We start from the raw sequence: 14327 nt of genomic DNA, 5'->3' as shown, positions 1-14327 counted from the left end.
AAATAATGCCTTTTTAATTGTATTCTCTAGTATTATAGATGTAGGACCGTACTGTATCATACTTCTGTGAATGTAAAATATCTTGTACCTGCTTTATGATATGTAATAGTGACCGTGCTATATAAAAAAAAAAATAAAAAAAATTTGTTTTCTTATTCCTGAGTTGTAGGAATTATTTATGTATTCTAAATAAAAATCCCCTAATATAAGTCCCCTAAACCTAGCACCTGGAATTTGGACTTTATTGTTGTTTTTATGTGCCATCGAGTTGCTTGCAACTCATAGGGATCCTATTTACGACAGCCCTAAACCCTGCTCTTTCCTGTGCCAATCTTATTGTCTCTAACATACCTGTCCTCATTGCCCCAGTGACTGAATCAATCCATCTCATCAAGGGTCTTCCTCTCTTACGCTGCCCTCCATCCTCCCAAGCATGATGTCCCTCTCCAAGGACTGGTCCTGCCTTGCAACATGCCCAAATTATGTCAGATGGAGCTTCAGAATCCTTGCCTCCAAGGAGCAGCCTGGTTTCACCCTCTCTAGGATGAACTTGTTTGTTCTGTTAGCAGTCTGTCGTATATTTAGTACTCTTCTCCAGCACCAAAGCCCAAAGGTATCAACTTTCCTATCATCCCTAGTCATTATCCAGCTTTCTGATGCATAGCAAGTAATTGCAAAGACCATGGCCTATATCAGGTGCACCTTAGTCTCCAGACTGACATTGTTGCCCCTCAGTACCTTGGAGAGATCTCTGACAGCAGACTTTCCCAATGCAATTCATCTTTTAATTGGACTTAGAGACTCTTAAACTCAACAGAGACTGACTGCAGCATGATCAGAAGTAGCAGAAGTTAGGCATCACAAAAGTAAATTGAGTTCTAAGCCCCCATATGAAGGGTTGAGTAGGAGGAGGGTGGCAAGTGTGCAAGAGGTTGCTAGTGGACCAGGGAAAGGAATGGGTCAAGACACATGTGTCAGAGGGGTAACACTGAATCTTTTGGTTACTTCTATAATGAGGAAATGTCTTTCATCTGCTCCTTTCTATAAAATTCTTGTCTGTCAGATATTGTTGTAAAGTTGAGCATTCAAATTAAGACAAACTAGAAAGAAGGATTGGCCATCCACTTCTAAAAATAACAGGCTTTCGAGAACCCTGTGTCCAATAGAGCACACTTAGAGTGGCCTAGCAGATACGGCAACTGAGGCTGAGCCCTCAAATATGAAAATACAAAGGAGGAGGAACAGCTGTAAGCAGACAGTAGTGATTGGAACGTGGAATGTGAAAAGCATGAATGTAGGAAAACTGGGCATTGTTAAGAAAGAAATGGAACACATAAATATTGACATACTAAGTATGGGTGAAATAAAAGGGGCTGGCATGGAACATTTTGAATCAGATAATTATATGATCTACTATACTGGAGATGGAAAAGTGAGGAAAAATGGGATCACTTTCATAGTTAAATGTCATTTCCAGATATATCCTGAAATATCATGTTGTGAGTGACAGGATAATATCCATACTCGTACAAGGAAGTCCAATGAATACAACTATCTTTCAAATATATAAACCAACAGCCAGAGCCATAGAGGAGAAAAGAAATGATTTCTACTAACTTCAGCAGTCAGAAGTCAATCAAACTTGCAATCAAGATGCATTAATAATAATGAGTGATTGGAATGTAAGAGTTGGGAACAGGGAAGAAGCATCAGTAGTTGAAAAACATGGGCTTGGTGTCAGAAATGAGGCTGGAGATTGAATGATAGAATTCTGTACAGTCAGATTTATTGGTTTCAAATACTTTTTTAAATTTTATTCTGATTTATTTACAAAGTTTGAATACATTGTTTTTCACAAAAGATCCTTCCCATTTTCTTCTTCAAATACCTTTTATAAGAAACATAAATGCAGGCTATACACATGGATTTCACCAGATGGTATGCACAGGAATCAGAGCAATTACATCTGTGGAAAGAACCACTGGAGAAGTTCAGTATCAATAAACTAGGCCAGGGGCTGATTTTGGGACAGACTGTCAACTACTCTGATGCAAGTTCAAACTAAAGTTAAAGAAGGTTATATCAAATCCACAGAACCCAAAATTTGACCTTGTGTCTATCCCACCAGAATTTCAAAACCATTTCAGGAACAAGTTTGAGGCCTTGAACAGTAATGAATGAGGACCAGATGAGCTGTAGGAGGATATAAATAATATCATCCAGGAAAAATACAAAAGGTCATTACAAAGATAGAGGAAGAAGAAAAGACGGAGATGAAGGTCAAGAAACTGTGAATATTGTACTGGAGTGCTGAGAAGCCAAAGCAAAGGGAAGAAACCAGGAAGTTAAGGAGCTGAACAGAAGATTTCAAAAGGCAGCATGGGAAGACAAAGCAATGAAATGTACAAAGAGCTGGAGTCAGAAAATCAGATTAACTCACTTGGCTTAAATTCCTTAAGTTGAAGGAACTGAAGAACAAATTCAAGCTTGGGGTTGCAATACTTAAAGATGCTGTTGGGAGAGTATTAAATGATGCAGGAAGCTTTAAAAACAGATGAGGGAGAGAACGGTTTAAAAGGGATGTATGATTGGGTATTATTGTTATGACAGGAGTCCAGAATGAAGGCAGCATAGTGGCGTGGACTTGGGTGAGGGATTGTATAACAATGAAAGAATTTTTCTTTTACTTTTCAAAGAGAAGAGTGAATTAGAGTGGAGGGAAAGGCAGGGAGAAAAGTGCAAGAGTGAATGAATGGAAATCCAAAGACTCTGTAAACTTTCATTAAAATTAATAAAAAAAAAAAAAGAATTTCTTACATACGAAAAAAAAAAAAAGGAACAAGAATATGTAAAGGGGACCTTTGGTGGCCTAGAGGCAAGAAGGTACACTGCAGTCCCAAAGGGGTATCGATGTCTGCTGGAGAAGGAGGGGCAGTCTCCTCCTGTGTCAGTCAAATCTGACTCTATGATACACAACAAGCAAAAAAAAAAAAAAGATGGAAGGAGTATGCAGAGTCACTGTACCAAAAAGAATTGGGTAACACAGAAGAGTTTCATGAAACAACATATTATCAAGAGGCATGATGATGGAGGTTAAAGCTGCTCTGAATGAATTGGCTAAAAACAAGGCCTCATGGATTGATAGAGTACCAGTTGACATATTTCAATCAACAGATGCCTCCCTGGATGTACTCACCAGATTACACCAAGAAACCCGCAAGACAATTGCCTTTCTAACTGATTGGAAGAGATCTGTATTTATTCCTATTCCAATAAAAGGTGATCCAACATAGTGTGGAAAAATCAAACAGTTTCACTAATTTCACACACAAACAAAATTCTGCTGATGATTATCCAAAAATGACTGCACAGTACATTGACACAGAACTATCAGAAATACAAGCTGGGTTTAGAAGAAGCCATGGCTCTAGAGACATTATTACCAATGTCAGATGGATTTTGAATGAAAGTCTATAGTTCACATTAGCATTTGCTCCTTGTGTGTATGATGTAGAGTACCAGAGGAATGTCTATTTGTGTTTCATTGATTATGCAAAGGCACTTGGCTGTTTGGATCACAACAAATTATGGCTAACCTTGAGAAGAATGGGACTCCCAGAACAGTTGACTGTGCTCATGTGAAACCTAAACTTGGACCAGGAGGCATTTGTCAGAACAGAGCAAGGAAACACTGCATAGTTCAGAAGTAGGAAAGGAGTGAGTCAGGGGTGAGTCCTGTCTCCATATGTTTTCAATCTGTATGCAAAACAGGTCATTTGAGAGGCTTGACTTTATGATGAGGAGTGTGGCATCAGGATTGGAGGAAGATTGATCAATAACCTGTGTTATGTAGATGATACAGCCTTGTTTGCTGAAACTGAAGAAGACCTGAAGCACTTGCTGCAGAAGGTCAAGGACTGTAGTCTTCAATATGGACTGAAGCTTAACATCAAGGAGACAAAGATTCTCACCACAGTACCAGTTGACAGCACCATGATGGATGGAGAAGAGATTACGATTTTTAACAATTTCAGCTTGCTTACCTCCACAGTCAACGCACTTAACACCAGCAGTCAGGAAATAAAAAGACAAATTGCATTGGAGAAGTCTGCTGTCAGGGACCTCTCCAAAGTGCTGAGAAGCAATGATATCAGTCTAGAAACCAGAAAGTGTGCCTGATACAGACCATGGTCCTTGCAGTTACATCAGAGAGGTGGACAGTGACGAAGTATGACCAAAGAATTGATACGTTTGAGTTGTGGTGATGGAGAAGAGTATTGAACAAACCGTGGACCACCAGGAGTACAAATAGATCTGTCTTGGAGAGAGTGAAACCAAGTTTTTCCTTGGAGGCTAAGATTTTGAAGCTCCGTCTCACATACTTTGGGCATGTGGCCAGTAGGAACCAGTCCTTAGAGAAGAACATTATGCTTGGAAGGGTTGAGGGACAGCGCAGGAGAGGAATACCTCAGATAAGGTGGATTGACATGATGGGTGGGGGGGGTTCAGATTAGGTGTGTCAGAGTCAGTGAGACTGGCAAGGTTTAGAGCTGTTATACATAGGGTCACTATGAGTCGTATATGACTTGATGGCACACAACAACAACTAGAAATCCTTTATAAGATATGTGATTTTCAAGCATTCTTTTCCTATTTTACTTTCTTGATACCACTTATAACTTGAAAATTTTTCATTTTTATGACATCCAGTGTACTTATTTTTCGGTTGTTTGAATCTTCAGATTTTATACCTAAGAAAACAGAATCATCCAAGTCCATGAAGATTTATCCTTTATCTTCTAAGCATTTAATAGTTTCTACTTTAGGATCTTAGATCATTTTATGTTGGTTTTTGTATCTAGTGTGTAGTTCACCTTCAGTCTTCAGTGTTTCGATTTCCAGTTCTAACTTCATTTGTTGCAAAACTATGAGTTTCTTACATTATAATGTCTTAACACCCTTGTTGAAAGAATCAGTAACTATTGGGGTCAATGGTTGGACTCTTAGTTCTATTAATTGTGCTTTTCAGTTGAGGAATTATTTGGAAGAATTATTTCTCTGAGATTTAGACACAGTGGCGTTGGTAGTCATTACTCTTTGGAGTGCTGTTTGGAGCCTGGCCATCAGTCATTCTTAAATGGTTGACTCATCTTTTTGTGTGATCATAAGACTAAGTATTCAGAAATTTAATTGCAAGTTACATAGGGCTACAGTCAATGTTGTTAGAAGCATGATAAATGACTATTTATATAGATAATAAAATATAAATATTATGGCGGTAATAACTGGAGCAATCCATATATCATGGCTTTGTGCACCGGAGTAATGGGATTGCCAGGGTAAAAGTACACTTCAGAGCAGCTTTGGTGGTGTAGTCTATCGTGTAACCCTGGTAACCAATGGGCTGCATGTCTCTGATAGTTTGAATCCAACATCTGATTTTGGGGGGAAAGATTGACAGTCTTTTCCCATTGAGATTTACAGCATCAGAAACCCAAAAGAAGACCCTTATAAGTTAGAATTGCCTTGATAGCAGGGAGTGAATGCTTACTTTAACTGGTTCCCTATTTAATATTTTTATTTATTTTTATATACTGTTGAGGCAGAACCAACTCACAGTTGACCCTCTAGTGATTTTTCAGAAGTGGTAAATCACATGAGAGGAGATTACCTACCCTTCTAATAATTTCAATGGAAAATGAATTTTGATTAGATTTTCCAAAGTATCTGGTATTTTAGAAAACATTTCCTTCTTGCACATTCAGATTGGCAAGGCTGTTAAGAATCTAACTCTGAAGTCCTATTTGTTTTATACTTTGTGTAACTTTTAGTGAGTTGCGATGTTGAGCAACATTTATTACTTTGAGCTTAAGATTGTCCTTAATACCAAGGGGATGGTAACAGTAGTACCTATTGCATAGGTTAGGCGAGAATTGATCCATGTGTAGTAGCGAGTCTGTCACAATATTTGGAACACAGCAAGTTACCATGAAGAAGAGCATTGTTGTGTGTATTAATAGTTATAAGGTGCCCTACCACCCTCTCCTCAGGATAAGTAGAACTACAACTACAAACAGCTTTTTTTTGTCAGTTGAAGTTTAAGTATTGTGCCTGGGAATGCTAAAGTTGCAAGTTGTATGAGTGGGTTTGGCTGCCACTATCTCCAGTTGCTCTGGGGAATTTTCTTAAGCTGTAGGGAGAGGGCAAGCCAACAGAGAAGTCTACTTAACAAGTGCTGACTAGGGGCTGAGTTGGAGGACATGAGATGATAGTGCTTTGGCGAGCCTAGGTTCATTTCCAGCCCTGGAAACGTCTGAGTTTCCCTTCTGCAGCAGTAGGGAGCTGTGGGGATCTAGTCCTTAGGTGCTACACTGCTAAGCCAAATGTTGAGTCTCTCTGGCAGTTTGAATCCTGCAAGGGTTCCAAAGAAGAAAGGTGGGCAATCGCTTGCTGTGCAGTTAGCAGCCTTGGAAATCTAAATGGAGATCAGCTGTGATATGAGTCAGTTCCAGCTCAACAGCAGTGAGTTTGATTTGAAGAATTTTATCATTATTTTCAGAGAAACATGATTTTACTGCCTACCACTGGTAAAACCAATCTTGGAGACAGGAGTTGGAGTGGGAAAACCAGAAGTTTTATTTTTATGTATTATATGTAGGAGAAGAGCTCTGGAGACCTGGTGGGTAAGGAATTGCACTGCCAGCCTGCTGCCCTGTGGAAGAAAGATAAGCAATCTCTTCTCATGCAATTTGCCATCTCTTAAAGCACATTGGAGGATCAGCTATGAGTTGGTTTTGATTCCAGGCACATAGCAACAACAGTATGTGGAAGATAGAGGCTTTGTAAAAAAAAAAAAGACAGAGGCTTTGCACTGCTTCCCACATCTGTCCCCCTGTGTCAGAGGCTGCTATGGTGGGAGTTGGTGGTGGGGACGGTCGAGGGGAGGGAAGTTTATGTAAAGAGGATGCAGGGAAGTGAAATGCATGAGAATTTCTGCAGTATCTTTTCTTGTCCAGCTCTCTGGGCCTGTTGATAATTCTGGGTGAATAGGCCTAGCCTGGGACCCAAGATAATTGCTACCATCTATTGTTCTTTGAGGGAGGTGTGGTGCCTAATGGCAAGAAGCTGTGCTTTATCCCCAAAGGCATGCAGTTCAGTGCCACCAGCTTCTCTGTGGGAGAAGGATGGGCAGTCTCCTAGGGTGAAACTGCCTCTGAAAACATGCTTGAGAGTCAGCTATGAGTCCGTTCCAATTTGACGATACACAACACTAACAACAACAGTGGTGGTTTGTTTCCCCCTCCCCCATTCACTCACCCCACCTCCTGTTGTGTACCATCAAATCAGATACGACTGGCACAGGAGATTTCTCCTCCTTCTCTAGTGGAGCATCTGGTGGATTAAAACTGCACCTTTTCGTAATTGTAGCGCAGCTTCTTGCGACTAGGCCACCAGAGCTCCCTAAAAACAACAGTGTTTTATGATCAAAGAAGAATAATTCCCAGCTGCAGATTTCAAGGTTTCAGGGGCCTACGTTTCAGTTGTAGATTGCCAATTAAAAAAAAAAATCCCCCTCCAGCTTGAGAGCGACTATTAGAGGAAGACCCTCTACTAATATGTTGTTTGTTGTTGTGTACCATTGAGTTGGAACCGACCCATAGCTGACCCTCCAGCGGGTTTTCAGATGCAGTTAATGGCACAGGAGGAGCTATTGCCCATCCTTCTCCTGCAGAGTGACTGATGGCCTTGAACCACGTGCCTTTGGGATTGCAGCAGAGCTTCTTGCCACACGGCCACCAGAGCTCCAGTGACTGTAATAATGGACTGGGGCATATCATAGATCAGGTTATGGTAAGTTGCAGATCTGTTGTTCAGAAGGACACTTTGAGTCAACTGAATGGCAACTAATAACAACAACAACAACTTAGCAGGACATTGATGGAGAGACAGGTAGGTGGGCAGCCTTGAAAGGGCTTTTGCTTTGAAAGGGCTTGTTACTTTGGCCAGGCTGAAAACCATTTTCTCCCTTTTAAACAGTTATAGGAAGAAAAAGTTAAAATGATTGTAGCTTAGGGTATTGTGAAAAGTTACTGGCTATTAATTGGGAATTGTTTTGTTATCATTGGGTTGGAACTGACTCATAACTGACCCTCCAGCAGGTTTTCAGAGACTGTAAATCGTACAGGAGATTGCCCATTTTTCTTCTGTGGATCAGCTGGTAGTTTTGAGCCGACTGCCTTTGGGTTGACCACAAAACTCCTTACAACTAAGCCTGTTAGCCCCCTAATATCCCATTTATTAATTACCTGCAGGGTGCTAGTTTAAACTAGTTGGTATTCCTTGAATAGTAGTAGTAGTTTCTCACTACTACATAAGTATTCCATCAGGTTTCTACTGCTTTATCATCGGTTGCAATATTAAGAAACCCTGGAGGCACAGTGGCTCAGTGGTTTGAGTCCACCAGGGAAACATGAGCCATTTCTTCCCACAAAGATTCACAGCCTTGCAAACCTGATGGAGGGTTCCTATGAGTTGGAACCAATGTGACAGCAGTGGGGTATTTTTTAGGCTAAGAATATGATAATTAACATTGGCCTTTGGCTGTGTGTCACACACTGTTCTAAAGGCAAGGAGTACATTTTTCAATCCTGATAATTCTTTGATGTGTTGTTAGATATGGTCAACTAGATTCTGACCGATAGCCATCATAGGTGTATGTACGACCAAATGACACACCACCCAGCTGTGCACCATTGTCACAATCATTGCTGTGTTTGAGCCTCATGTTGTAGGCAACGTGTCAGTCCATGTCAGTGAAGAGCTTCCTCGTTTTCAATCCTTTACCAAGCAGCATGTTCTCCTAGGACATCTAGTCCCTCCTGAAAACATGCCCCAAATATATGAGACCACGTTTCACTGTGCTTGCTTCTAAGGAGCTTTCTGACTATTCTTCTAAGACAAATTTATTTGTTCTTTTGACAGTCCGTAGTATATACAGCATTCGTTGCCAACACCATAATTAAAATGCCTTCCTTATTCAGTCTTCCTTATTATTAATTATCTAGCTTTAAGATAATGTGATGAAAAATATCCTCCTTTGAGGGTCAGGCACACCCTAGTCCTCAAAGTGACATCTTTTGTCTTTCACACTTTAGGGAGGACTTTTATAATCATTGAATTCTCACTACAACCCTCCAAAGGGAATATTTTTATTACTATTTTACAAGGGAGGTCTTTGGGTCCTAGGGAGGTCAAGAATTGGTTCAGTGCCCCACAGTCTCAGAATTTTGAACTCAGTCTGATCCCCAGCCCTTGCTCTTTAAGTCCTATATCAGTTGTTTACAGATAGAGACAGTTTTGTCCCTCAGAGAACAGTCAGTGTTGTCTGTGACATCCAAGTGGGTGGAGGCTGGGTCATCTGGCCTAGTGTCAGTAATAAGATGGAGAAACCCTGCTAGATGGTCTGCTTCTCAGAAAAGTATGTTTAGATGGAGTTTACCTTTTAACCTTAACCTTTAAATAGACCCACTACCAGCCTACTAAAATCATTATTAAGTAAGATTTTTATTTAATAGGCTGTAAGTAGTGTGCAATGTGATGAAACAATTCAAAGAATTCAACTACTGAGAACAGAGAACTTGATAAGCATTCTTTTGTAACCCAACCTCATGGGAAAGCTACCAAAAAGGAACAGTTTTATAAAAGGCAGTCTGGGGCTGCATTGTATCACAAAAGCCAATTGCCAGCCTTGATTTGGTTCTTTCTTTGAATGATATACATTTATATTTGTGTCCAAGTTTACAGAGCTGATTGCTGTTTTACTCTGCCATCAGTACTGCACATTCTTTGGTTACATTGATTACAATGCTCACATTGTAACATTACTCTTCCCACCATTGCTCTGTGATTCCTGCCTCCCTTTTCCCCTCCATCCTCTCTACCTTCTGAGCTTTTTCTGCACATGTCTGCTGCTGTTGTGATCCTTTGTGGTTAAGTGTTCTCAGAGCTGAGCTATCTCCCTGCTGTCAGTTGTTCACTTTGTAGATCAGTCTGTTGTTTGGCTGCCAATTTGTGCCACAGGTGAGCTGAGCTCCAGGCATAAAGGGGTACAGTCTCGGGGCATCCACCTGACTCCATCAAGCCAGTAAGGATGGCCACTATTATGATTGTAAGGCTTTTCTCTACATATATCTCTTCCCTTATCCAAATCCTTCTTTTGTGATCCCTTTCAGAGCAGTTCATGGTAGCTAGGCACCATCCATTTCTTCTGGTCTCCAGGTCATGGAAGTTGAGACTAGTCAGGTCTATTGGTATGGTGTACTCAATTTTTCCATGCATATTTGACTTTTTCTTCATTCTTCTTTGTTCCAGACAGGGAGAGACTAATTGTTGCATGAGAAAGGTTCATTCTTAGGTGGCTGCTTGTAAGCTTTTAAGTCTTCATATGCTCCTCACCAATGAAGTGTGTAAGACATTTTTCTTGTAGACTATGCTATGCCATTTGAGGTGAGACTATATTCCTGAGTCAGATTTAGTTCTGATGGCCATTCAGGGGACACATTCTTGATGGTATAAACTAGTATGTTATTGAAAATAGTGGGAAGAAGCACCTGTCAGAGCCATTCCCCAATACAACTTTTGCTCATGTAATTAGATTGATATCTTGTATTTTAAAATATGAACATCTCATAATTTAAGTGGTTAATACTATGCAAATACGAATTGCAATTGAAAATGAAAACAAATCCACAAAAACCAAAATATAACCATGAATCTATCTCATCTGAATTTAAAAACCATCTCATGAATAGGTTTGATGTGTTAAACACATCAATGATTATAAAATGCTCAAAGTCCAGATGAGTTTTGGGATGACCTTGATGTCATCCATGAAGAAAGCAAAAAGTCATTACAAAGACATGAGAAGACCAAAATGAATGTGAAAAGAGACTCTGAAAATCACACTAGAATATAGAGAAGCCAAAACAAAAGGAAGAAATACTGAAGTAAAAGAGATGTATACAAGATTTCCAAGGGAATCTGGAAAAGACAAAACAAAGTATTTTAGGAGCAGTCAGTATGTCCCTTTCCTCTCATGGAAGACCTTTCAGCAGATTCAGCATTTAAATTTTTTAAAATTTATTTTTATTGTGCAGTGGTGTCTCTCTGGAGACTAAGGTGCGTCTGATACAGGCCATGGTCTTCACAATCACTTGTTATGCATCAGAGAGCTGGACAGTGACCAAGGAGGATAGAAGGAGAATTGATGCCTTTGAGCTGTGGTGCTGGAGAAGAGTATTGTGAATACCATGGACTGCTAGGAAAACAAACAGATTTGTCCTGAAGAGGGTTAAACTGGGTGGCTTCTTGGAGGCAAGGATTCTGAGGCTCCGTCTAACATACTTTGGACATGTTGTGAGGAGAGACCGGTCCTTGGAGAAGGACATCATGCTTGGGAGGGTGGAGGGACAGCGCAGAAGGGGAAGGCCCTCTATGAGGTGGATTAATTCAGTGATTGGGATAATCAGGATGGGTGTGTCAGAGACAGTGTGATTGGCACAGGACAGAGCAGAGTTTAGGGCTGTTTTACATAGGGTCACTATGAGTCGCAAGCGACTCGACGGCACATAACAACAACAACAACAACATTTTTATTGTGATAATTTGTAATTCCAACAATCTTCATGAATAGTTTAGCGAGACATTTAATTATCTCATTGATGTTGCTACTGTTACGTGCTTTTGAGTCTACCGTGACTCATAATGACTAAATGAACAGTAGTTCTGAACTCTCAACCCTATCCTGAGCCAATCTCACTGACTCTGACGCACCTGCTCCCATTGCCACAGTCATTGTGTTAATCCATCTCATCTGAGATCTTCCTCCCCTCTGCTGTTCCTCCACCTTCCCAAGCATGATGTCCTTCTCCAAGGACTGGTCCTTTCTGGCAACATGCCCAAAGTATGTGGGACAGAGCTTCAAAAGCATTACCTTCAAGAAGCAACCTGTTTTCACCCTCTTTAGGACAGAACTGTGTGTTCTCTTGGTGGTCCATGGTATGTTTCAGACTCTTCTTCGTCACCACAACTCAAAGGCATTGATTCTTCTCCTATCATCCTTAGTCATTGTTCAGCTCTGTGATGTGTACCAAGTAATTGTGAAGTCCATGTATGGTTAGGATCAGGCACACCTTAGTCTCTAGGCTGACGTTGTTACTCTTTAGCACTCTGGAGAGGTCAGGTGATAAAATAATGCATTCTTAAGATACAATGTGAACATATTTGGCCATTGGTTGAATTTGAAATTCAGCCATTTGAACCTAATTGCAAAGATTAATGATGCAAACCTATTCAGAGGCTCTGAGGAAGAAAGACTTGACAGTTGGCTTTAATAAAGATAAACAACTAAGAAAACTTTGTGGAGTTCTCCTCCATGACACATGGAATTATCATGAATTAGGACTGGCTTGTTGGTTAAAATAGGGCCAAATAAAACTCCCTCATTGTTGTCGAGTCAGGATGGACTCATAGCTGACCAGCTGGTTTTTGGAAGCTGTAAATCACTCAGGAGGAGATTGCCCCTTTCTCCCATGGAACCACTGCTGCATTTTTTGGTGCTAGAGAGACACTCCTTTGGTTAGCAGGACGAGTCCCTACAGACACTGCCCGCAGAGCTTCCTCCCTCAGCTTGATTGTGGCTAACAATGAGAATCAGTCATTTATATAGTACATGAATGAGGGGAATTTGTTCCTTTTCACTTCACATTATTTGTTCCCATTATTTACTGTGAAGGAGAGAGCCTTCCCACCTTGATGTGTTCCTAGATGTTTATATGATTAATTCTCCTTGTGTTATTAGGTGTCACTGAGTTGAGTACAATCCATGGTGACCCTATGAACAACATATCTGAGTCCTGCCCTATTCTGTGCCATCCTCACTATCTCTGATACACTTGAGCCCGCTGCTGCAGTCACTATGTCAACCCATTTCATTAGGGGTCTGTCTTTCTTTCACTGACCCTCCTTCTTTCCAAGTATGATGTCCCTTTCCAAGAAATAGCCTCTCCTAGCAACATGTCCAAAGTATGTGAGATGATGCTTTATCGAAGGAGCCCTCTCCAAGACATACCTGTTTGTTCTTTTGACAGTACATGTGTTGTCTTCTCCAACACTAGTGCTAAAAGGCATCAGTTCATTTTCCATCATCCTTATTCATTGTCCAGCTCTCAGATGCATAGCAAATGATTGAAAAGACCATGGCCTGAATCAGGTGCACCTTAGTCTCATGGACTTTTACAAGTCCTTGCTTTGAACTTGGTGCCTTTTTTGTCCATGTTCTCTTCATCTCTTTGTTTTATTTTTACTTCTTAGATTTTCTTAGCTGATGCCAAGAGTCTTTGTGTTATCTGAGAATAATAAGAGGTTCAGATGAACCCCAGCATTTTTGCTTAATTATTGGACATATCTCAAGCCTTAATGCTCATGATTGAAGATAAAATCAGATGATTGCTGATGAAAGCTTGTTTACACACCAAATGGTTATAATTTCTGCATGAACTCTCCTATTAACTAATATGCATATGCATAGCTGTGCATAGGAAACAAGTGCATTAGGACTTTGCACAAGTTGGGAAGGGGGAACTGCCGTGTAATGCATGTTGTGTTGAACTACAGTATGTGCCTTCTCTGTTATCCAGGTGCTTGGGAAGAATGGAAGGTCGACTTGCTGATGCCAAGTGTGAGAGTATGGGTCCAGTAATGGCTCTAAGAGGCTATTTTGTGTTCCTTTTCTAGCTGGCCTGCTGCTGTGGCTCTGCTGGGTGCTCGCTGTGCTGTGGCTGCTGCCCCAAGATCCGACAGTCCCGGAGTACCCGCTTCATGTACGCACTATATTTCATCCTCGTGGTCATCTTGTGCTGCATCATGATGTCAGAAACTGTGGCCAGAGAAGTCAAAGAGCATGTAAGTTGGCCTGTTTTCACCTCTTCCTATTTCTTGTGTTTGACTTAGATGGTGGGAAATGTTAGCTTTAGAAGTTGGTGCCCACGCACCTCAGGAGTCCCTGGTTGACTAGAAAGTTTGGCTAAATTTTAGACAATCTTAACAGATAGTGGGGAGTGGACTGGATGCTTTTCACCTTTCTGGGCAGATCAGTTATAGAGTGATGTCTGCAATGGTGAGGGATGGGTTTCTGTTTACTTCTTGCATGTTGTTGTTGTTGTTATGTGCTGTCGAGTCGCCTGCGACTCATAGCGACCCTATGTACAACAGCCCTAAACTCCGCTCTGTCCTGTGCCAATCGCACTGTCTCTGACACTCCCATCCCA

At 40.8% G+C, this 14327-nt stretch overlaps 1 protein-coding gene across 1 annotated transcript in view; it reads left to right on the top strand.

Moving 5' to 3' along the window:
* The window catches only part of SERINC5 (serine incorporator 5), an 89529-nt gene that overhangs the window by 16069 nt on the left and 59133 nt on the right, over positions 1 to 14327 (top strand). Inside the window, exons 2-3 of the mRNA XM_006889885.1 lie at positions 13698 to 13755; positions 13795 to 13962. Coding sequence (XP_006889947.1) covers positions 13698 to 13755; positions 13795 to 13962 — 226 coding nt within the window. The remainder of the gene's footprint in view (positions 1 to 13697; positions 13756 to 13794; positions 13963 to 14327) is intronic.

Source organism: Elephantulus edwardii, unplaced genomic scaffold, assembly GCF_000299155.1.
Source record: "Elephantulus edwardii isolate Elephantulus edwardi_28Jun2011 unplaced genomic scaffold, EleEdw1.0 scaffold00082, whole genome shotgun sequence".
NCBI classification, from domain to species: Eukaryota; Metazoa; Chordata; class Mammalia; order Macroscelidea; family Macroscelididae; genus Elephantulus; species Elephantulus edwardii.
Note: the sequence above shows the minus strand (reverse complement) of the source record. Positions and strands in the feature narration are given on the sequence as shown.